Source organism: Chroicocephalus ridibundus, chromosome 1 (genome assembly GCF_963924245.1).
Source record: "Chroicocephalus ridibundus chromosome 1, bChrRid1.1, whole genome shotgun sequence".
NCBI lineage: Eukaryota > Metazoa > Chordata > Aves > Charadriiformes > Laridae > Chroicocephalus > Chroicocephalus ridibundus.
In genome coordinates this window covers 151,560,914-151,585,958 of record NC_086284.1, presented here as the reverse complement: position 1 = coordinate 151,585,958, position 25,045 = coordinate 151,560,914, and the positions used below count along the sequence as shown (strand labels likewise).

The 25,045-nt window shown below is 42.6% G+C and overlaps 1 protein-coding gene across 7 annotated transcripts in view; it reads left to right on the top strand.

The window, feature by feature from the left end:
* CALD1 (caldesmon 1) overlaps positions 1 to 25,045 on the top strand; it is a 197,231-nt gene that overhangs the window by 99,227 nt on the left and 72,959 nt on the right. For 6 of the 7 annotated variants that reach the window (XR_010074028.1, XM_063358913.1, XM_063358887.1 and 3 more), the window contains one exon: positions 3,687 to 3,798. Coding sequence is in view for 6 of the 7 variants with exons in the window: in XM_063358913.1 (XP_063214983.1) it covers positions 3,728 to 3,798 (71 nt within the window). In the remaining variant the exon portion in view is untranslated. Of the gene's footprint in view, positions 1 to 2,773; positions 2,956 to 3,686; positions 3,799 to 25,045 lie in introns of those variants that run through there. The other variant, XM_063358895.1, reaches the window with a different exon arrangement.

Here is a 25,045-nt window from a genome sequence, read left to right as displayed (position 1 = left end):
CCAAGAGTTCACTTCAGATTCTTTCAGTGTTATTTCAGTTGTGTAAAGTTTGAAAAGATGCTAAGGGTCTGGTTTTGAGATAGAAGCAACAAAATGATGATTTTTGTGGTGCACCCTTTCACAGTGTGAGAGTAGCCCATATCCCAGTAATTTGCATATGCGTGTGGATGTCAGGAGAATGGAACTGGTCAGATAGTTTCAGACATCTACTTCTAAACATATATATATATATATATATATATTTCTGCTTCTTTAAAATTTATTGACGACTTCTCATTGAATTAGGTGAAAAACATACCTGGAAATAATTCAGAGAAAAAAATTGAGATATCAAAACATTTTCCATCATACTTTGAAAACCAAAATTTTTATATAACTTTTTCTTTTTTTCTTTTTTCTTTTTTTTTTGGTTGAATGAAACATTGCTTTTGATTTGAAACAGTTTTCTTAGGGATGGTTTTCCTCTTTTCAGAAATATGAAACTTTTTTGGTCTGACACCAAATTATTAAAAATGTGTAACAGGAAAAAAAAAGATGGAGTCAAAGCGTAAAAAAAGTAATTTCTTTGCACACCTGGGAAGGTCATACAGAGAGATACTTTCACATTTGGCTCTGAAGGTAGGCCCTGGAGTGAAGCTGGGTGGAGTGTTATATTTTGGCCCTGGATGTTTTCACTCATGAACAATTTTCATTTTTAGAAAAGAAGCATCAAAATGTGCATGCTCCCAAAAATGGTTTGTAGAAAACACTTCAAATAATTGGTACCTTCATTTACTTTTAACAAAGTAATTTTTGAATCTTCTGAGAGGCAAAGATGCTCTGAGAAACTCTGATTTTATACTCTCTTTTTGTGGAAACAGGAAATATTTTTAGGGAGAGTGATGAAGTTACAGTTTAGAAGTTTTCAGAGGCTGATAGATAACAAATTGTTTTGGGGAAGATAGTGAACAGCACTGAATAGCTGACTTCAAGTGGACCTCCTAGCTGATGACTCATTTTCTTGCACTGATATGGCTTTGCTAACTGAAGGTTGTACTCTTGACTTGACCTCCATTTCCCAAGTGCCTTCCTCGTTTTTGAAAAAAGGATTTCACTTGCAAGTCATCTGAATGCTGTGAAGTGGCTGGACCTCAGTCCTTTGAGAGGAAACACTGTACTCTAATAAACCCCACACATCCTCCCAAGACGTCCATCTATCTGACCTTCATCAAACAACAGAAAAATACCCTGTAGATGGAGAAAGGTTGCTGCATCAGGGGACTTCTCCCGACTGCAGTGCAATCTCCTCTACACTCCTGGGAAGGAAAGATGGGAGGAAGAACAGAAATAGTTCTGGGTTGTTATTATTATCCTCTTCAGCTTTCCTCAGGAGAAAGAGAGATTGAGCTTTTGGAGATGAGAGATGATATTGAGGACCATGTAGGAAGGGGAAAAGGTGGAGGTACTGGCTGGGACATTTGGAGAGGGGATAGGGGAAATGTGGGTGCACAGAATCTGGAGCGGGGGAGAGGGAAGGAAGTGGAGAGAGGGACGTACCTGGCTGGGTAAGAAGTGATGAAAATGCAAATAAATCAGATGTCAAAGCATGTCTTCTATGGGGTGGTCAAGTGGGGAAAAAAACCTTTGGGATTCTCAGTTCTAGCACATGAGGTGTCAGCCTAACAGTCAGCTATTTGTGTTCTAAATCCCTGATGGTGACTGTACTCCACAGACTAAATGCTGCTGCCTGGTGCAGTCTTAGTTCCTGTGGACACAGCCATCCGCCCTCTGTGCACAGAAACCCAGCACGCTCCTTCAGGCTTGCTCTCTGTAGTCTACTGTTCCTCCTTTGATCCTCATCTCTCAGCCAGGGGGAACCACATCAGTCCTGCAACTCAAGGGCCCTCTAGCAAAGGAACTGAGGCAGGATTTAGCTGCACACATAGGCTGAGATGAAAACACTACTCAGGAGAAAAGGGCAGATTTGCTGTTCTGTGTTCTTCAAGGGGTACAGGGTGGTAAGAGTAAACAAACAAGATTTGAAAAAATGTCTTGTTACAACTTGCTTTTTATATATATCATCTAATTGTGCATTAAAAAAAAAAAAAGCAGCAGCAATTGTAAAGTCATTATCAGATTTGCGAAGTTAACATTCCCTTTGAACCTCCACAAAACAACCCCAGCCAGCCAAATGCAAAGAAAGTCACAACAACAACAACAAAATTTTAAATCCTCCAATCCAGGAACAAATCAGAAAGAAAAACACCCCCGGGAAAAGTAAACTAATAAAATAACCTTCACAAAACCCCTGCCCTCAGCAATGTTTTAATCCAAAAAGGGGGCAGAAAAAGCCACGGATTCCCTTAAGTTATGAGAGACTTTGTGATTGCCAGTGATTTTATGGGGAGGGCGCTTGGACGCTGCACCGGCGGGCAGGAATATAAAGCCACAAGACAGATCGACATCTGCAAACAGAGCGCTTCAAAATAATTTACAAATGCACCTTGGCTTTGTTTCCCTTAAACGGCAAGCAGTTCACAAGCCACCTTTTGAAAATTTTAGTCTGCCTCTGCACGCTGGCTTTCTCTGCGGCGTAAATGGCCGGTCGTGTACGAACGGGCTGGAAAATGTTTTTGGGGGGGGGCTGTGGGGGGGTGGAAGTCCTCTGAGTGCAGCGCCTAGGCTAGGATTGCAGAGGAAGCTGAGGCCTCCAGCCCTGCACAGGAAGCAATCTTAGAGCAGGCCTTAAATGCCAGATTCCAGGCAGAGTTTAACTAACCACTGACAGCTCTGTAAACAAAGCAGGGACAAAAAGAGAACAGCTTTCCCTTTTCTGGTAGTCATTTTTGGTTTGGGGGCTGCAGGGGAATTCTGTAATACTCGGCTTGATGGGATATAAACCAAGGCTGGAAAGGCTTTGTATATGAAGAACTGTAAAGGGGAAAATATTTCATGGACTAAATCATAAAGAAGAAGGTAGGGCACGGGGAAAACGCGTGGATTAAACTACAAAAAAAATATTGCTACTTTGGGTTCTTTGAGCAGGATTTATACATAGCTTGGCAGCTTCTGGGTGGTATTTAAAAGCCGCGGCTTATTTTGCTTCTCTTCTTTTCTCTTCTCTTCTCCTTCTCTCTTATTTTCTCTTCCCCCCCCTTCTTTTCTCTTTTCCTTTTCTCTTATTTTTCTTTCTTTTCTCACTTTATATTCTCTTGTTTTCTGTTTCTTTTCTCTTTTTTTGAAGGTGGAGTGGGAATGGACAGATGAGGGCTAACTTTTGCAAAACTTTTAATTATCTGTGCAACTAAAGAAAATAAGAAATCTCTTGTGCAGAGGTTTTACTGCTTCCAGTAAAAAAATGGAAGCTTAAAGTTAAAATCCTGCTGAATTTTTGCTTTTGTTTGTAGAAAAGACTTGTGACGTTACAAATAGCTAGTCTGCAGCGAGCAGATGTATATAGTCCTTACTTAAAGCATGTTGATTTAATTTTAACTGGGAAACTAAATGCAGGCATGGGCTATGTTTATCCTACAAGGCATTTCATTAATCTTGTTTATCTCAACAATACTGAGGAAGTTAAATTTTTTGATGGAAAAAGAAAATAGTTACAGCGAAGTTAAGAAAGCAAAACAAAACTAAATGGACTCAGTTGGTTAAACGCATCCATTGTGTTTTCTGTCTCATCTAAGTGGTCATCTCCCTTTTAGATTTGGATCTTTCCAGAGCTCTGAACGCTTGAACACCCACCATGGATGACTTTGAACGCCGCAGAGAACTCAGGAGGCAAAAGCGTGAGGAAATGCGCCTTGAAGCAGAGAGGTGAGGTATTACGTATGGAAAATGGTGCCGGTGGCTCACCTTTGATTAGCAGTGGCTTTGAGGATTTCTGTCTTAATTTCCAAAGTATGCTATAGCTGACCAAAGAGTCCTTGCTAACGATATGTGCCATAAAATAGCTTTAGTTAATATTGTGGGAGAGGCTGGAATTCAGGGGTGTCTGGTGTCTAATTCCCTTAGGCTGCTGTAAGTGCCCTGGCTTCTAGTTATTTTGTTATATAGACAAATGTAAATAGCGAAGGTGGACTAAGCCCATGTGAATTTATTGATCGGAAAACTCATGCTCAGATGCCATGTGAGTGAGTGTTGTGCAGAACAGATTGGTGTTTGTCTTTTCAGACAGAGCTAAATTTATGATATCAACTGAATGCTGAGATGCACTTGGTATATGTAGTATAGCATGTCTGTGAATTGTCTGACATTACTGCACAATTGCTGTTGTATTTGTATTGCCTGCCCCTTTTTACTCATTTATAGCCACTATATGTGGGCAACGAGGGCCATGTTTGCTACTGTTTGTTACAGATTTACTTTGGTGCAAATGAGAACAGAACTTGACATGGGTACGATGATGTCAATTTATGAAAGAAGCAGCATGAAAATACTGGGAAGGACATTTCATTAACTAACCCCATTTTACACCTGTACAGTTCTGTTTGCTTTAATGAAATTTCCCATGATTTACACTGGAGTTAGCAGGCAGAAAGTCAGGCTCCATTTATTTTTGTAATGTCTGCTTGGTACAAAGATTTGATTTAGTTTATTAACACTGTAGTCATTTTTTTTAAAAAAAAAGAACTTAGATTTAAGCACTTTTTGCTCTCATTTTTGTATTTAATTTTGAGTACGGACTTCATTTTCGTTTCTGGTCTTTCCCATGTGTTGATAAAAGTCATAGTGTTTTGGATTCAGGATGCTATAGGAGAAAATACATTTTCACAGCAGTTTTAAACGGAAGTCAGCAGGATGCAATACCAAATATATTTTGTATGCCTGCTTCGAGCTTTCTTAAGAAGGCCCTGCTGCATAAGCAGGGCTCTCTGATGGATGTTGATGACACCTGGGGGGGAAGTAGATGAGACGCAATGGCCGCCTTTCTTTCCGAAGGAAGTGTTGCCACTGGGTATGTGAGCTCTCGTCGGGCTACAAGCTTGAACCCCTGAGCTCTGGAGAAGCAGCAGCGTTGCCTGCAGATAAATAAACTCACGTGAAGCGTGGTGGCCAAAGGGAAATGAGGCGGCAGCCTCCCTTTGCAGCCGTCACCTGGTCTGTGACCTACCCCAAAAGGCAGAGGAGCAAATGTGCCGTGGCACTGAGCTACCTTCTCGTCTCAGAGGGCTCCCCCCCGGGCCTCAGGCGATATTTTTGTTGGGCAGCGTGAGAGGGATTGCAGGGCCCATGCCAGTGAACGGTATAGCACATAGTACTTACATGCTTCTAGTGTAATTCTGCTTTAAGAAAATCTTTTTATGGAAAAGGCAGAGGCTTTAGGGTTTGTTGCTAATAGAGGCCCTGGGCAGCCTGTGGAGGATGCTGGGGGGTGTAGTCCGGGAGGTGTTTTCTACTGTGGAAAAATGTCACTCGCCCTTCCCTGTGAAGGCCTCTAAGCTCTTACGTGAGCGTGGGGAGGCTGTGGGCAGGCCTGGGCATCAGTGTGGGGAGGTCTGGGCATCGGCCATGTGGCGTGGCTGGCTTGCAGAGGCAGTGACAGCCCGGGGGGGAGGGCTGGGGATGAGGTGCTCTGCCCTCATCGCCATGGAAGCCGAAATCCATGATTTCAGGTGAATCTGTAAGTCACCGTGTGGCCTGTGATTTTACGCATTGGCCCAACTCCTGTCCCCGATCACGCGTGGGGAAAACAGAGCCCTGGGGAGGCAAAAGCCGCAGTCCGCAGCTCACCCGTGTCCCTCGAAGGAGCCGTCCCTGGGGAGCCCTGCAGGCTGACCGTGATCCCTGCCTGTGCCTGAGGGGGAAGCCAAGAGGGTGGGCCAGAGAGTGGTGGCTGCTGACATGGGAAACAGCCCCCTCCCCATCCACCCAGGCCTGCTTTTGGGAAGTCTTTTTGCCACATCTGGGGCGGCTTTACTGGGATTTTGTGTGGTAACCTTTGTGGAGGAGGCAGGCTGGGTGGCAGCCTGGTCGGAGGAGAAGGGCTTGGGCCTGTCTCCCTGTTTTCTGCAGAAGCGCTCCGTGCCCTTTCCCACACATTTGAAGGCTTTTAGCAATAAATTGCTGTACGCTAAATCTTGCCGTACTCCCTCTGCTGCTGCCAGCATCAAGCATTCAAGTACCATGAGTCAGACCCTTAAAAGTCACAAGACTGCTTTAAAAATCTTGAGATCTTAAAAATAATTTAGTCTGGCCTTTTCGGTTTTGGTTTGCCTTAACAATAACAAATCCTGGTTCTTAAGTTCAGATGCGGCTCTGGGAGCTGGGACCTCCTGTAACCTGCCCCAGAAGGGGCAACGCCGGGGAGGAGCTGAGCATCCATCCCCATTGCATTGCACCGCTCATGCCCAGCTGAAGGCAGCAGCGTTTGGGCAGTTATTAACAAACAAACATGTCACACTGGATTCTTTTTTTGGTGAATTGCTATTTTTAGGGGTTTGGGGATCATCTTCACCTTTAAAAATAGGACTGCAATGTGTTTGTGTATGTCTTAAGCCACAGCAATCTGCTTGCCAGACCTCCCTCTGTCTGAATGCTTGCAGGTGTTTTATCAACTGGATCGTGCGGTCCTAAAGAGCAGCACGGAGCCTGAAAATGCTCCATCAGCTCTGAGCACTGGTACCTGCTATTTAGGCACCAGAGCATTTCCCTGCACCCTCCCATCAGGGGACTGTAGCTTTGCTATGGGGAAACCACGGTTGGTTGTAAGCATTTCCACTGGGAGACGACCAGGCAAATGATTATGTGTAGGCTGTAACACGTTTCCTAGGTCTCCTAGACACTGTTTAGGCTCCTTTGAGTTGAACAGTAAACCCAGAAGTGCAAGCAGCCATACCAAGCAGCAGTATTTGTAACTCTGCCAGCTGCAGTGACGCATTTTGCCATTTCCTGGGATAAAGGCACACGGAAAGCGTGTCTTCCCAGCCTGACACCCATTGCCCAAAAGAGATCAAGGGGTGAAGGTGCCTTGTAGCAGCATGGGCTTATGCACCACAGGCCTGAGAGGGAGTGACTTGACCTTATGGTGTCTTCCCTAGGGGCCAGGGGCTGTGTGAGGAGTGGTCAGGATACATGTGCTGTCAGCTTCCCAAGTGTCTGTCATGCTGGAGCCACCGATGTCCAGCCACTTATGCCTAATGTTTGTACATGCTTAGTGTGAGTTTGATCCTTGAGGATTGATGTTAGGCTATGGGTTTTTGGTTTTTTTGCCATTAGAAAGCTGCTGGAAATGGTGCGTTGTTGTGCTGTGTCGCCCTGGCATTCTGGGTTGATATGTTTAGCATTGATCCTGAGGAGATGCTGGCTTTGTCTTTTAAAGGCCAACAGCGTGGTTCACCCCTGGCATGTGCTTTGGCTAGTAGTTCATGCTGTGGCAATTCAGATTTAGATTGCCAGCAACTCAGAAAGCTAATGGTTTTTTTGCATTTTAAGCTCTTACCATTACAAGGCATCTCACACTTCCTGGATTCCCCATATGGGGTTGCTGCACCCACCCAGAAATTTTTTCCAGCCAGAATTTTTTGGCTGTTTATATTTGTTTGGGATCTCTGGAGGCCTATCAGCACGTTTGGAGTAGCAGTGCAGACCTGTCTAGGGGGCATGTGGCCAACAGCAGGCACATGGGGCTTTGTCCAGCTTTCTCCCAGGCTGTCAGATTTATTGCACACTCTCAGGCTGGCAGAGACCCAGCAGCTCTTGTACCTCATGGGGGAACAAGGCTTTCCAGGCATAGGCTGGGAAACCCAGAACCAAGTATGGCAGCCTTAACTGTGCCCGTCTGCTAGCATTTTGCATGTGATTTGTACTGATCGGGTGTGAGGTCAGGGAAAATAGAACATACCAGCCATCTGGGTGATGGAATGTGCTACGTCTCTAACTGCTCTATGGCAAAGCCAAGGCTTTATCCTGTTCCTCGGAGGCAGAGGGATGCGCCTGGGATGGTGGCTGTATAAAGCCCTGAGGTCCTAGTCCAGAGCTGACTGAAGTCAGTGGGAAGCTTTCCACCAATTTCAATGGGCTTTGCATTAAGCCCTACCTGAGTTATTCCAGCCAGATGATTTATGAGACAGTCTCAGTGGCAGCCTTGAAGGAGCTGGATGAACGTTTTGCCTTCCCAGCCACAGGGTACATACCGTGCTGGAGTATTGGGGCCATCACAGAAATGGGTTGCGCTTAACTGACAGGAAAAATCCCATATGTAGTTGAAGCACAGGGGATTGACTTCTTTCAACAAGGGAAAAAACAAATGCCACCTGCTGCTTTGTTCCTCTTCCTGGGCAGTAAAAGATGTTCTCTTGAACAAAACCATCAGGTTTTGTCATTTTGATGTTGTAACTGACACTGGAAGAATTTAGCCTGGGGCTAGGTAGAGAGCGTGTGTCTGTGTGTCTGGAGGGGTGGTGCTTTGTAAGTATCTTGCTGATGCACTTTGGTCTGTCACAGCTGCATGCAGATGCAGTGAAAAATTGAGGTGAAATACTTCTTGAAGTGACAATAGACCCACTTCCTTGACTTCAGCATAATTGAGAACAAAAATTGGCCCCTTGAACTCTCTAAAGAATAGCTCTCAGGGTAATCTATTTAGCACTTAAACTGCAATTTTACGACTGGCTGACTTGCCATTGCCCCAGCAATGTATTTTCACCTCTCCCTGGTGCTGGGGCTCTGTCAAAAATTATACTAGGAAGCTGATCCAATTTACTTCATTGCCGTACCATCACTACTGCAGACTTCAAGAAGGTCTTAGGGTCATCATCAGACTGGTGTCCATTTAGCTGAAGTTTTTTCAGAACTTTGAATCTGAACCACAGCTTTGCCCTGTACAATGCTCTTCTCTCAGGGATTAGAGGTCATTTGACTGGGAAGGAGAGATATTGGTCATCCTGTTGTGAACATGCAGCAAAGAGAAGTGGCTATCTAGCATTGACTCACTAAAATCATTTTCTAAAACTACCATATTACTCAGTGGGCTGCATAGGATCTCCTGATAGGGGACACATCTGTCCTGACTAAAGGGCTTATCTCCTTACTAGACCAATAAGATATTACTAAACATACCCCAAAAGAGTAAGTGGGTAGGGGAGACAGAAAAACACTGCCATTAAGCTTTATGGTTCCTGATAGTATTAATGACTAAAAATAGTAGGTAAGGATTCTTTTTTTAAAAAAAAAAATTCATGCAACGGTTCAACCACAAACTCTCTCCAGCCTCTCACTTAAACAGTTTTATAAGGCAGTGTGGTTCATGTTCATGAATGTAGGTTGGGAAATGCTCATAGAAATAAGTCAGCTTGAGGGTCGGGGATGGCAACAGCCTGCAGCAGGCAGAAAGTCTTCTGGAGTGGTAACTTGCTTGATACAACTTCAGTTAAAAGATGACACATACTTAATCCCACAATTTATCTTGACACAACTGAAAGAGAAGTCAAGTGAATTTCGGTCCAGACTTGTGAAGGTAAGTACAGAACCAGCAAGACATTTAACGTGCCATTTACTCTGCTAGTGCTCCTGTTGAAGCTGATGTAGCTCAGATATACATACAAAGGGCTGATTCTCCAACTTAAGAAGGTAAAGCCAGCGTGATCAGCCAGGATATGCCTTTGCAGGACTTAGTGAGGAGCCTGTTTCTTATCTTCTGGATGGGTAAGACAGGACATACTTGTTGCCACAGTGTCTTTACGCTTCTGGAGAGCAAGGAAAGGTCATCCTTGTCAGCCACAGAAAGTGGACAATTTCCATTCTCCTGTCCAGGACAGTGAAGATAAGTGAGTATTCATGTTAGGTCAACATTGAATGACCACAGATAGCTTTTGAAACTGCTTCGCATTCCTACACTGGAGTTATCTCTGGTATAGAGTGTACATTAGTGACAAATGTTAAACACTGTTGAGAGTTTAGGGATGAACATATTTAATTATCCCCTACTTCTTGAAACACTGGGACTTGACCATGTCTTGCTCCCAAGTGCCTGGTTACATTTTTTAAGATTTTTCAGAGACCATGCTTCGATTCAGGCTTGTGTAACGGAATGAAGAATATGATCTTAATACAAGTTTTCAATGAGTGCATGTTTAAACATAAGAGAAGCTGGCTGCATATGCCTAACGTGTAGTTTCCCAATGTTCATGACTTATTTCAGAACAGTACTTCCAAAAATGTTCAGCCTCTGTCCTCGTGAGGGCTGTGCCCTTTGTCTGGTCCAAGCCTCTTTTGCCACTAAAAAAAGAGCTACGGTGGTTTTATCTCTCCATGAACTTCATATATCCTGAAGTTCTAAATACTTTGAGGATTTCTCCTTGTCTTTCCATAAAACAGTCACCTTCTGGTAGAGCTGAGAGATAACATCTTCTACCCAGGAGTTAAATATTAAGACAATGAATAAATAAGATCAGAAGTGTGTGATGGTTGAGAACAAATTGAGGCAAAATGCTCCAGCTGTTAACCTGTCTTCACAGCTACCTTGAATCCTAGGACTGACAGCACATATTTGGATTGTTGAGATGAGTTCGGCCCTTCACATTGCATTGACCACTTTTTCTGTGGTTCTTGGAGCTCATTCTTAACCCAAACAGAAAAGCATGACGCAGTGGCTCATTAAAGCACACCCTACTGCTGTCACTCTCAAGTGAGGGTGGACAGTAGACAAATCTTTTCTATTGTAGCATTTCGGATGCCCTGGAGGAAATAATCAAACATATGCAAAATTGAGTAGAACTCTACCACTTAATTTTACAGCTATTGTGTGTTTTGCAGGTTATATTTTCTTTAAAGTCCTTATGGAGAAATGTTTTATAGAAGAAGCTTTGTTCTTCCAAACAGCTAGACATACAGAACATAAGCTTTACTGAGCTAACCCCACTGCAATTCCTAAGCAGACAACAAAATCAGTTCCTTCTTATATCAGATATTAATCCCACATGTATGTTAATATCATTCTGTAATCTCTGTACTAGATCTACTATACCAGCCAAGCTTTTAGGAGGAGAGCCCAAATCCAGCACCCAGACAGCTGGCAAAATGCCCCATCTTTCGCCTCTTTCAACAGAGTGGCAGGTTTGCTTTGGAAGCGCCAAGGAGTTTGGGAAATTCTTGGGTGGAAAGCGCCCCCTCCAAGCCTATAACCAGGTAACCTACCTACCACCAAAGGGAAGGCTGCTGCAGAAGGTCGTGTTTAATTTGCTCTTTTCTCTAAACAGAGTAACAGAAAATCAGCCCTAAAACCTCAAGTTTCCAGACTTGGAAATGAATAAGAACATTGTTGAACGTGTTGCTTAATTGTGTCACTATTCTTCAGGGCATTCTGGGCTCAGAATGGTAAAAGTTATTAAGCATGATAGAAACTGCAATTATTACACGACTGTGAGAGTCTTTAAGAAGTGACATGAAAATGAGTTTAGCCAGTGGATTTCTAGGACCATCTGCTTGTCAGTGTGAATTTGCATTTTATTAATGTCTTTATGATCTAATATCTGAAATTAAACCAGATAATCAGAAGATTAGATTTCACTTTAAAAAGCTGAGGCCAATTTGTTTGCAGGGATAATAGATTAAATGAAGTCAAATGCTAACAAGTTTTACACACGAATAAGCATAGTGTGTAAACACTATCAAATTGCTGGCAGCCTGGGCAAAGTTACCCTTTCACAGCTCAGTTCAAAGAACTATAGAGGGAAAATGTGATTTCCAAATGAAACTCCAAACTGATTTCAATTTGAAGCAGCATCTCATTTGGCCAATTAGCTCCTGCATTTTTGGCTTTGTGCCTTTAAACAAAGCTTTAATTACTGAAGATAAATGTTTATAAGCAGCTTTATTTTTCTCATCATAACCTACTTATTAGCTTGTGCTGAACAAAGTCAGTCCCTCTTGCCAGCAGATTGTCCTTGTGTGATCAAGGTCTTTCATAGAATGGAGACATCAGATGGCTGTGCTCTGGGGCATTAGTGCACAGATCAAGAAATATTCCTGCCCAGAAATAAGGTCAGTAGGCAACTGCTCCTTAGAAAAGAAGTCTGGTGACAGTCCAGTCCCCATGGATGGTGCCATGCAGCGTGACCAGAGGGTCAGGTTAACAGAAGTGATATGGTTACAGACTAGAAGGAGCAGTAGTTGTGTCAGGCTTGCAGCTGAGCCCTTCTTTTCCTGGGGAGCAGAAAGGGTGATGGGAAGTGGAAAAGTAAGCAGGAAGCTTTTCTTTTCGTTTATTGGAAAGTATAAACCAGTGGGTAGTGTATTTGACAGTTAAAGGTTAGCCTTGTGTTGGTTGACATTAAGAAAATGTAAATAGATGTTGTTTTTCTCCCCTTTATGTCAAAACTTGTTGGTTGGACTAAATAAACTTGCTTATTAGTAGTCTTTGCTGGATAGTCTGTTGAAAAAAGGCCAGCAAGTTTGTCATGACATAAAAAATCAAGGGAAGGCTGTAACTCAACAGCTAGTCGTGACTGTCTCTTTGGTTTTTTTTAAAAAAATATTTATTAAGGTTTTTGTTCTTCCCTGACATTTGCTGAAAACAAGCCTTGCTTTCCTTTGAGGTAACTTGTGACCCATTTTCAGTGTAGACATTATTTAAGCCAACAACAAGAACTGCTCTAGCAAGAGGTTATCTTCTAGGCAGACTTTGTTCTTCTTTTGCTGAGGCCATAAGAGAGGTGCTGAAAATTGGCACTCAAAAGCGGGTTTTCTTCAAAGATTTTCTTAAGTTACTTCTCCTTACTAGTACTTCCCTCTTCTACCAGCATGAGACAACATCTTGTCTACTGGTATTTAAACTGATTCACGTGAACAAGTGCCCCCTTCTTTGTGAGCCCTCTTTGTATGATTTAAACCTGATGTATGTCATGGTAAATTTTTAAGTCAATTAAATGCACAAGGTGGAAAGTAACCAAATCACCATGACTGAATTTACTGCTTGTCGGCTGAGCCTCATGCAAGGGAGGTGTCTCATTGCTAAACAGCGTGCGAGGGTAAGCCCACTTACGTTTGGACTGGGAGGTTTAGTGCATAGATTTAATGCACTTGGTTTCAAACCAGGTTTGAGGTAAACTTCTGTGTACAGACAAGGTCGTTGTGACTGTGGTGAGGTGCATTGGTGTTGGACTCCTGGATGAGGAATCTCTGTTGATCTTCACTGTCCATGCAAATCCTGCCCCTTCTTACAGCTGCTTGTTTCTGCTCTTAACATGGCTCTGTGGAGAGCTGGGTGGCACACATGATGATAGACAGGGAAGTTCAGACACTCACCTACCTCCGATCCCTTCATGTTACCATGTTGTATGAGGTCAGGCACAGAGCAGGGGAAGGCTGGTATTAGATGGGTGAATCAGATGTTACGCACATCCACCAGCTGCTACTGACCACATGTCAAGAAACAGAGAGCCCAGGGAGTCGCTACAAGCCACTGTGGAGTCAGCCAATGGCTACAGCTATTCCTGGTCCTGGCAGCTGGATGCCTGCAATAGCTTGGACTATTAGATGTAGCTGTTTCAGCGGGGTATCCTGCAAAGATGAAGAGAGAGAGAGACCAGAAAGAAAAATCTGAGTGAATCTTAAAGTGAGGAAAGCACTGCAGAAGTGACTAAGAACATATACAGTCTTGTTCACAAGACATACAACTTCTTACCACAAGAGGGGCTCCTATGTGTAATAGCTTAATTCTCAGAAATATGTCTGTTTGAGCTGGGGGTGGGGAGGATGCTTTTATTGACCAAAATTCCAGCAAGTAGACAGTGTTTACAGGAGCAAGCTGGTTTCATTTATAAAATTGTCGGCCCTCTAGTGATAAGGAGAAAATCAGATACTCTGTATAAATCCTGGGTATTTCTGAAGGGCATTGTTATAATACGGTGGTGAGAAAGGTAGAGGGGGAAGTTTGCCTCAGAGCACAGTGCTTCCTTAACATTAAGAATAAAACTTTTTCCATCTGTATTTTTGAGCAGAGAAAAGGAAGAAGGTGGTGTAAATGGCTTTTAGTGAAATGGACCTCTTGGTGAAAAAATAAGAAAATATTTTGTGGCCTTCATGTGAATTCAAAAACTTTTCAGCACAACCTATCAATCAAATTTTCACAAAAAACTTGCAATTGGAAAGTCGACAACCACAAAAGGCTGTCTCCACTCCTGCCACTGAGTGCGTATCACCTTGTGAGAGGACCAGAGCACAGTGGAGACTGGAGAAGAAAGCCTTTCTGATGATCTGCACACAGATGATTTTTTGTCTTTTTGGCCACTCATGAGATGGTTATACCGTTGTATTCGTATGCGACATCACGCTGTCCCTCGAGATGGATGTTCTCAACATCCAGTCTGTTTTCTCCCTTTTTCCAAAGCAGAAAATGTTTATGACTGGATTTAAAGGAAAAAATCATGTGTATTTCCACAGGGATAGCATGGATTTAGTTTCTTTAGAATAGGTTTCTTTTACTAGCCTGCAACTGCTAAACTGAATAGTCCTCACAGATTTTTCATGTTCATCTTCAGCCTATACAAAATGACAAGCTTTTTTTGGGTGCTGTTGCTCAGAACATTCCCGAGATTCTCCAGCGGCTACTACTTCAGCGTCTTAATAAGGCAGCACCATAGCTGGGAAAGACAAGGAGATGGCTTTTCTAAACACTGGCTACACATGGATTCCTTTTATGGTCCAGCCTGCACAGTGGGGTATTCCTCTGAAGGTCAGTGACATGGATAACAAAGTGCTTCCCACTGCAGCTTACTTATGGAGCACAGGCACCATGTGTCTGGTGCCACATGTTCAGCCTGCTCTGAGAAGGAGGAGAAAGAAATAGTTGGGTAGGGAAATGTAGAAAGAGGGGGGGGAAAAGCAGAGTGTGAAGTGCTATGTATTTTGTATTGATGCTATTGCTGTGCTCACTGTGGCTGCAGGATATAATTGTGAATACCATGTAGACAATATGTGTGTATGTGCTGGGCTGACATTTAATAAAAAATGCTGCTAAGAAACTCCACAGTAAGGTTTCAGGGTTCGGGTCATCCCAGAGCAATACCAAGGGCAAATTTTCTATGTCATGCCCATGAATTTGGCTTTTCATTCTCCCAACAAAATGGGATAGAGTGCTAATGACCTTTTCAAACCAGTGAGTTATGATGGCTGGAGGGGTTGTCTGTGCTGGAATGCCACAAGATGAATTTGTTTAAGGAAAAGGTTTAATTCCCCCTTCCCCCACTTCTCTCTTGTACAAGTTAGTGAGTCTTTTCTCTCATTAGCATGTAATCTTCTTATACTGGAGGGTTGCATAATTTCCTTCAGGGCTATTGTCTTATTTCTCACCAACATTTTTCATGGAATGGATGAGTCATTTCAATATTCTAAAGAGAAGGAATATAGTGGTGATTAATTTAATATGAGAACCCCTCTTACTAAGTAATGAAAATTTCATCATGTTTTGTCAGGCCTGAATATATGTACAGGATATACATAAATTGAATGAAGAAAATATATCTTCAAGGCAAAACAGAAATGTTTAGGCATAGTCAATGGGTCTGTAATCTAATTTTTCATTTACTGATTATTGTCAGATGGACTAATACAGTACCTAATAAACCATGAAGACAGTGAAAGACTTTAACTGTATCACCAGCTCTCACACCGTTTGAGAAAAGAGAAGCGCTTGAAGGTGTTGTTTTGGTGACTCACTTCTTAAAAGTCTAACTTTCTTCATCTGTTTCCCTGTTGCTTCGCTGACTCCATCCTGATTTCACCTATCGTGCTCACATCATACTTACAATGAGATCCTGATGTACCGACTTTGATACCATTATAGGTCTCGCATGCTTGTGGTTATGCTGGCTTTGGAGGGAATGTGACTTTGCAGCCCATTGGCTGCATGGTTTTGCTGGGTATAGTATCTTGCTTTGAGGAGATAAATGCATAAATACACAGAAGTGGAGCAAAGATCACAAAACGCGCAGTTTGATTGATGAAAGCTTTTAAACTTATGTCAATGCTTACAGATAACAGAAGAATTCTGAAATAGACACAATTATTAATGAATATTTTTTGAAGCAGGATAGATCTAGGACAAAGGGCTAGCCATCAGTTAAACTCAGGACCCGTTTAACAGGCTGTGTCATAGCTTCATAGCTGTTTCACGTTATGTTGCATTCAGTGTTTTAAGGCTTGCTTTTACTCATTTCAGTCTGAATCCTGTTTTCAGTGGTTGTGCATGTTTAGCAATTACTCTGGATTTAAAGGATTGGTATAACTGAGAGCAGAGATCATCTGTCCTGTCCTCGTTATACTGCTGGAAGAAAATATTGGTAAGATGTCTTGGTGACTAGGAATGACTTTTCCGTCACCAGCCCGTCTTCCTTTATTTATTGGTTGTTCTTCCCTCAACTTGGGCTGTACCCTGTCATCAGTTTTTAAGCCAAATTCTTTATGGAAGTCAATAGGGAGTCCTGCGCAAAGGGAAATGACATAATGTTGCCCTTTAGTCCTACCTACAGAGAAGCAGACTTGGGAAACATGCACATTTTCCTAATTACCAAGCACTGAATTTACAGCATGTGTTCATTTTCTATCGACATCCGGCAGCTACCCAACATATTGTAAATTGGGCCATTTGTATTCAAGACAATTGTTTTTAATAAAAATATTCTGAATGTTGTCTTTATTTGGATTGCATATGGTAAATGTTGAGGTCTTCACTGCTCTGAGGTAAAGAATGTGCCATTTTTATGAGCAACATTGACTGCTCTTAGCTAAAATGTCTCCTTGTCCCACTGGAATGCATGATTTTGTAGACTGCCACCTTTTACTCAAGCAGTAACTGCATTTTGCTAGAGATATGTCTCTCTATAGTTTGTAAAGCACTTTTAATATGAAAGATGCTTCTGTAAATGTAAACTATTGTCATCTGAATTGTCAGCTCTTACAGGGAATGGGTTGCAGGTTCATGGCCTACTTGTGTAGTGTCTTCAAGTTGTCCTTCCGGTAAAGGATAAGTTCCATGATAAACACAGTTGCAGAAGGGGGTTAAAATGAAGACTTTTTAAATAGGATCATCTCCTTGCTCGTTAGAATTCAGACTCTTTAAACCTTAAGCAATTAGATGAAGTAAGGATGTAAGCGTAAGGACATAAAGAAATTTGGCCAGAGGAGACTGCTTGAAAAGTAGCTTGAAGTGATTCTTTTTGTTGGGAATAGTAATGCCATTTAAACTATTTTTACCCCTTCCTTTAGCACTGTAGTGCCTCTCTCATAATACAAGCTGCTTTGTACGTCTCCGTAACCAGAGCATCCGAGAGCTTGTTGTTTATTTACTAAATGTATATATTCCTGCATCATCCTTGTAACATGGTAGTGCTGTTCCTTTAGCTTTGCTAATAGAGAGTGAAGAGGGATTCAGTGGCACAGCCAAAAATCTATCAGACGGGATGTATGAATCCTTTTTGCTTGCCTATTTATTTATTAGATCTTGTCCAAGCTCCAGTTATTTGGAAATGACGTAGAAATCATGCAGGCCCGCAGTTTTTAGCACCCTCATTTTGGTGCGGGCCTTTTTAGAAGGAGAAGCCATGAAAAGCAGCTTTCGCAATAGGCTCCAAGAATCCTCCTCCATAAGTTTTTAGATCTTTAGATTGGAGGTTGGCCCACCTTTGTTGATTACATTTAATAAAAACTCCATGTGTATTTCATTGCATGGAAAATTGGATGCAGTGCCTTTGTTTATCTCTGCCACTCACTTATTGTTGACTCTTGGATGTTGATATGGAGAGATTGCAGTGCGTGTGCTGATGATTTCCCCTGGCAAGGGAGGATGATTAGCTTGACAGCCCGATAACACTGGACTTGTTAGCTGTTGGGTGGCTGGCACTGAGATGGCATGAGCTGATTTGCATAGCCTATAGGGATTTTGTGGAGCAGCACCTCTGTTATTTATTCAATAAACACTTCCAGAAGCTGGAGGGGAGTAACAGCACCTCCTTGTAGCCCTTTTCTGCTGGATTTTGTGGGATTTCATCTGGTATAGCTTTTGTTTAAGGGTAGACTGAAGAGTCTTTCAAACGCCCGTGCAAGCTTTAGAGTCACATCTTGACTGGTCAGTTAATGCGTTGCTGAGTGTCTGTGTGAGAGAAGGACTTGGAAGACATCTGGAGACTTGTTCTGGCCAAAACTAACAAACATGATGCTGATTTTTTGGGAAAGCAATCAGAAAATAGGGCAGGAGCAATACCAGACCCTTTGACTGAAGGTACTTTTCTGGCATTTGTGAACTGGATTCACCATCTGGGATAGCAGCTATGGCCGTATCAGATTATTATTTTTTCCCTGCTTTTGCCTTCCTCTTTTTTTTTTCTCTTTTTTTTTTTTCTCCCTCTCTTAAACCAGAACCACGTCCCTGTTTCTTGTAAATGTGCCTTTGTCATCACGGGTTTAGGCTGTCATAACACATTTTACCTCAAGCTCCATCTTTAATCACTTAGTGGCAGACCTGGGAATAGAAGCCATGTCTCAGCCACAGGGACCGCATCGTCTCTCTAAGGCAGAGAACAGCTGTGAGCTTTCTTACAGAGCAGCCTGCTCTGCAGTTTGCTTGCAAGCTGTATTTTGGGCATCTCATAAACTAGGGGAAACACAAGTTCACCTTTTAAAAGAGAGAGGTATCAGTCTCAAAAGAAACAGAGCTGCCTGCAACTTTGTTTAGGCAGAGGAAGGGAATGTGGCAGTTGAGCCTGTACATTTAGTGAACAGATAATAAATTAAGACTTTTAGGAAAAAAAAAAGGAAAAAAGTTGCTTATGTAACTCAACTCCATTTGCTAGACTTCCTCCTCCCTAGCCCCACTCCCCATTATTTATCAATTAAATATGCTGGGAGTAGTGAGCTGGTGACCACAGAATTGGGGAAGGGGTGGGATAATAGTTGTTATCCTGTTCCAAAAGCCATAATACTGGATACCAGAAAGAATGAGAGTCAGATGTAGATGATGCTGCGGAGTTGCCATTGGTAGAACAGAATGTACTGTACTATCCAGCTATGGTTGTTACTGTGTCTAAAACCATATACTATGACTGAAATGTGGATGTCAGTCTGTAGCACTTGTGTGGTTTATAGGCTCCTCATTACGTCGCTAAACTGTGTGCAACAGATTAAACTGCCATTAAAATTCCATGTCTCAAAATGGCTTGTTTTGCTGCACTAATGGTGCTGCCATGGCGAGTTGTATGCAAGTGAAGAGAGTCTTATCATTCAGGCAGTCAAAGGCTCCTGTTTGTTTTTCCTTCTGGGGACAAAGTTCTTATTAATTTCATCCTCACAAAAAAAGGATTAAATGCTTGTATGCTTGTTGTTCTTGAAAACCTGTATTGGTAGAAGGTTTCGGTGATTAGGAGCTAGAAAAGAGTGCTGAAAACAGGGAAAGTTTATCCTAAGCCATTTTTCACAAATTAAATTGTGGAGGCGGGGAGGAGGGAAAGTCCTACATTTCCTGCAAGGCAACAATGAGCAGTTCTGATTTTCTACAGATGAAGAACACGCTTGGAAGTGGTAAATTGTGACATTAAGAAATAAGAGTAAAGGCCTTGCATCCTAGTACAGAGCTGCGAACCGCGTGTCCTGAGAGGGCTGGGGAGCAGGGCAAAATGCTCTCTGTTTCTGGCAGAGGGTACGGGGGTCGATGTTATTACTGTGAAACATGCGCTGCTGCAATGTCAGTTGCTTTGCCACTCGGCTTCTCTCCTTTGCGTTAGGTAAATCGTACTTAGCAACTCCTCTTTTGCTGTTAGGTACACTTAACTTCAAATCAGTGGTGTTTCAGTACTATCTGGAGTCACAAATTAGAAACCAGCACCAAAGATTTAAACTGAATGTGAACTCAAAACTAGTTTAAGCTGTTATTATTTTCTTGAACTGCAACTCAGTCCAAATCATTACTTTAAAAAGTCTCTTTTTAATCCAAATCTTAACTTGAATTGAAAGAGCCAAACCAAAGCTGAGCTGAAAAATATACATTAGTTGAACTTTATGATCAGAACTGTACTGCAAAGTCCCTTACACATATGCAGTGAAGAGAAAGGCCTTTGCTCTGGAATTCTTGCAGTTTTAATTAATGCAGGGTATGCACAGCTGATTGACAGAGAAGCAGCAGAACATACAGTCAGGCAATTACAGATAACACAAACTGTGGTCACAACTCAGCTAATTAACTGGGTAGTCTTTAGCAAATGTGACCCAGGCACAGTGATTGCACTGAAAGACATGCTTCATAGGGAGATCTGAAAAGGGACAAAGGAGGATCTCTCTCATCTACCTTTGCACCCCAAGATGCAACTGCTTACCTGAGACCAGGAGATAAAAATAAAGGATATAGTTCCTGGGGGGAGTTAATGTGAGCTGTTGGTCGTGATGTTAGACCCATCTAATAGGACACCGGCACTCTATCATGGGCAGGTGGTGGGGGTACAGGCCCCTTCCCCCATTCGTACCACAGGTGTACCCTGCCCTAAAAAGGCATACCAGCAATACCTGCAATCTGACTTCATGGGGTATCTCAGCAACGCCTCCCATGGATTTCAGAAGTAGATTCACAAACAAATTGCTTTTAATTTTTTTTTTTTTTGCCTATTTCAAAGCTGATGGCAAGCAAAACAGTAAGAATATATCTTGGCGAGTACTGGCAGTAGTCACCCCCTCTTTCTTTCAAGCTCTACATGTGATCCCTATCCTTCCCTTTCTCTCTGTTCCATTTCTATTTTGAATGTCAAAAACACTCAGGACTCCCAGGACTGGGGTCAAAGCCCTCCATGTGAGCTGGTGGCTGCTTACTTTTACACAGCCGTCTTCACCTTTGTGAAGATGTGTGGTGATTTGAGTTCTTCTTTCTTCTAAATTAAACATGTTCCACATATTTCTTAGCCCACCCTCAAAGACCAACACTAGTGAAAAGATTTAAGTGGAAGAACAGACTAGGAGAAAAATATTTTTTTTAAGCATCTCCTGTGTGATTAGTTGCTGGCAAACCGTGCCCCATGACTCTGCTCTGGTTGGTTTGCCAGAGGCGCAGGGTCATACCTGCAGCACCTGGAATCCCGTGGGGGCCCTGGCATGGTCCCTCCCTAGGTAGTCCCAGGCAATCCTGTCCCCGGGATCTGGCTGCACAGGAGCCCCCCGGGCGACCATGGAAGTGCTGAGCAACTTGGATGCTCTTTATTTCAGCCCAGCACCTTGTCTTGCAGGCCCTCGGGTGTTGGCCTTCATGACATTGGGTGTTGGGCTTGTGATAAATATACCAAAGGTTTTTTCCTTGCCTCCCTTCAGTATTTAATGCTCAATTGTCAGCATCCAGGAAAACAGTGTTTAGACTGCATTGGAAACGGGTACCAATATGGCTAGCTGACGCAAGAGTGGTTTATTTTCCATTTTAATAGCTCTTTAAACAGGTCCTGCATTTGTATACAGCTCCTTTGTTGGAATAAAAATTTTTGTCGTAGGCTACCAGACAGCTATAAATAGCCATCATGAGTATTTATGCTGAGGATAATCTCAGGAGAAGGTATTTTTAACTTTGCACATTGTTTAGAATAGGAAATTCTTTTAATGCCCACATTTTCCATTCCCGGTGCCATTAGCTTTTCCCCACCCCCTCTTATGATGTGTGCCTTGCTCTTTCTTTCTCCCTCTCATTTCCTTTAAGGTTCAAGGTTGCAGCCAATCTGCTCTAGAGGCAGACTTGAGTTTATTATTTTTTTTTAAGGAAAATGCTAACTTTGGCCTTTTGCGACTGTGTGGGAATTCAGTTCGTTTCATGGGGCTATCAGAATGTAAACGAGATATCTCACTAGGCTGTCACCGCAAATTGGGTAATGAATGAGCACTTTATTTCTCTTGCACATGGAACTAATGCGCTTGTTAGAATAACAGTGGCCGATCTATTTTATACTCCCACAGAAAGTATTCCACTTTTTTGGCAAGTTTATGAGAGCTGCTACTTGTACCAATACTCAAGTTAAAGCTGTACTAAAAAAAAAAAAAAGAAAAAATATATTCTGCTGAACCATACTTGTAACTTAAAAATATGGTCCCCAGCAAAGCCCATTCCCACACAAGTCAATAAATAATTGCAACCTACAAAGTAGTCAGATATTGTGTGAACTTGAGAGAAAGTGCTATGTAGACTGTGGGACCAATTCAAAGCAGGTATAAGCTTGACACAGGTTAAAGTGCAGCCTTTGAGAGAATCACGGATTTCAGAGCTGGAAGGGACCTCTAGAGATCATGTAGTCGAACTCCCCTGCTAAAGCAGGATTGCCTAGAGCACATTACTCAGGGCTGCATCCAGGCGGGTCTTGAAAGTCTCCAGAGAAGGGGACTCCAGAACCTCCCTGGGCAGCCTGTTCCAGTGCTCTGTCACCCTCACTGTAAAGGAGTTTTTTCTCATATTTGATCGGAACTTCACAGTTGACCTGTGAACAGCTGTGCAGTCTAGTCAGGCCTTTTTTTTTTTTTTTAAGATTGTTTTTAATCTTAAAAGAGACTAAAGCATGCAGAGCTTCACAGTTAATGGGAATAAGATAGCTTCTAGGAGGGGAAGCCTAGATGTTCAGTATGAAGTTTTAGCTAATTATTTTACAGATAAAATTAGGTGAGATATGTCCCGTCCAGAGAGTTAGATTTTAAAACTGTCTGTAAAACAGTGCTGTTGACTTTGTGGGAATTGTGTTTGTGTTTTTGATAGCTCATGTTACTGTAAATTTGGCTATTATATTTGTGTTTGCCACATAAATAGGTAGGCAGATGTGTACACATACCCTGCAGTTTTGAAACAGTGCTCTATCTGAGGCAAGGGCTGGTGACCACACAGCCCACTTACTGTGCTGATGGTAAGAGAGAAGAAATAGGGAGGACAAGAAAACTCATGCAAGCCCTTTTCAGTGCAGACTGCACCTTGATTTGACGTGCTGAGTGAGGAATGTAACGTTCATAGAGATCAGGGTTTAATTTCCCATCTGTAATGTTGTTTGCCTGAAGACCACAGGTTACTAAACATTACTACTAAATAGAAAATTTGACCTTCAAGACTATGTAAATGTTAGGGAAACACGCTTGCTGCTTGGTGACTGGAGAGAGGTTGAGTGCTCAGCTGTGCCTCGCTGGAGAAACTGTTTGTGGTACATGTCAAGCAGGCAGGCAAAAGGGCTGGGGTCTTCTGCCCAAAGGCAGCTGACAACCAACCCCAGGCAGATTTCTGTAGTCTTGGAAGGTCTTTGGTGAAAACCGTCAACGATGCACCTGGGGAAGAGCTCTGGGGTGCACAGTCATGAGTATGCGGTAAGCTCAGCTACTCTGCGTGGGGACTCCTGCCCTGGGTGGGCAAAACCCAGGGGGAGCAGCCACAACCAGATGGATGCAGCACTCGGTTTCATGCCTTACTCCAGTGTCAGTACTGGCCACGCTATTCCATTAGGGAGGCCAGAAATCACTGGATGTCAGCAAGAGGAAAGGTAATGGATCGCAGCCACGTTGACATCTCATCTCCCAAGCCAAAGATGGCAGGGTGCGTCATGAATAGAAGTTTTCTGCATGTGCCATAGCCTTGACCGAGAAGCGGCTTTGCTGAGTTAGCTTGCAAGGGTGCCAGGTGTAATATGTCCACTAAAACCTGGCTGGAGACCACCAAGTTTCTCGCATTTTCGGTTTATGGGATTTAGTTAAATGATTTCTTTCACAGTTACCTTGCCTTTCTTATCTGATGAAACCACGGCTTTATTCAGTTGTAGTATTTTTCTCCTTTCCCCGTTGTCTAGAATGTGACTAGATCAAATTTCTCCCTTCTGTCATGAACATTAGTGGCTTAATTTTTTTTTTTTACATGAAGTTTTTTTCAACAATAAAATCTCTCCCAGACTGCAGTTACATAATATTCAAGGTCACAGTAATCATAATAGAATCCATCTCACTTAGTAGGACTGCGCTCATGGAAATGAAAATGCCCCAGCAGGATTTTTTGCAGGATTTTGCTACTGCTCACATAGTTTGTGAGACTTGATCCATGAAAGATGACGCCATTTTTAGGCCCATTGCATTGAGCTGTTTGTATCTTAAATTTTTCAGTTGTGAGGTAGAAGACATTTGGGCTGTTCTCTCGGAGCATAAGGGAAGAGATGACATTGTATTTGCAGAATTTCTTTGATACTGTTGCTCTGCGCATATTCTTAGGGGCTTTGAATCATAAGTGACATGAAATTAAAGATGAGCATATCTATAGCGGTTACAGGGTCTTCTCAGAGATGTTTTGTGCTTTCATTCCTTGAATTTCCCTCTACTTCCTCCTCACTGTCTTCTCAGGACCACAGTCCTTCACCGCTAGTTCACAATCATCCTCTCGGGAATTATTCATGTCAGAGGAAAAGCTTTAATGTGCCTTTGGTGGCTTCACTGTGGGTGGAGAAATAGTGATCTAGGGGAAAGCTGACCAACTCATGGTGTTCCCTTCATATTTTTCTATATCTGGTATCCTTTGTCTTCTATCTAGGGTGGCTAGGAATGTATCTTGTCTTTGAAAATTGTGACGCTATACGTGACTGTTTGCAGAGAACGTCAGGACAACAAATTTGGTGCAGTTTCACTGAAAGAAGAACCTGTTGCTAAAGGGACCTCCTACTGAAGTGAGACATGTTCCTCTGTCATGAGAATATAACTAAGTCCTCAGTATTAAAAAGTACATTGTAAACAAAGAGCCATGTTCACTCACGTGCTTCTTATGGGCTCCCCTCCATGAAGTAAACACAGGACGTGATTGCCTGGGGACATTGCCATCAGTGAAGCTGCACAAAGATTGAATTTGGCTTGATCTTTGTCAGAGACAGTCTCACGTGATCCTTGCTGAAAGTGACTTCAGCAGCCATTTAGAAGCTCACAAAATATGGCTACTGCTTGATCAAACCTTTTGTTTAGAGCCTTCAAGAGCAATTAGGTCTGGTAATGGTTGATATAATGCTTGTGGAGTAAGAATTTGTGCTACAAGTATTCTTCTGTGTCTAGTCTGTATGGGGAAGGAGAAGAAGTCCTTTACTTGGTTAGTGTTATCTCTTTGGGATGA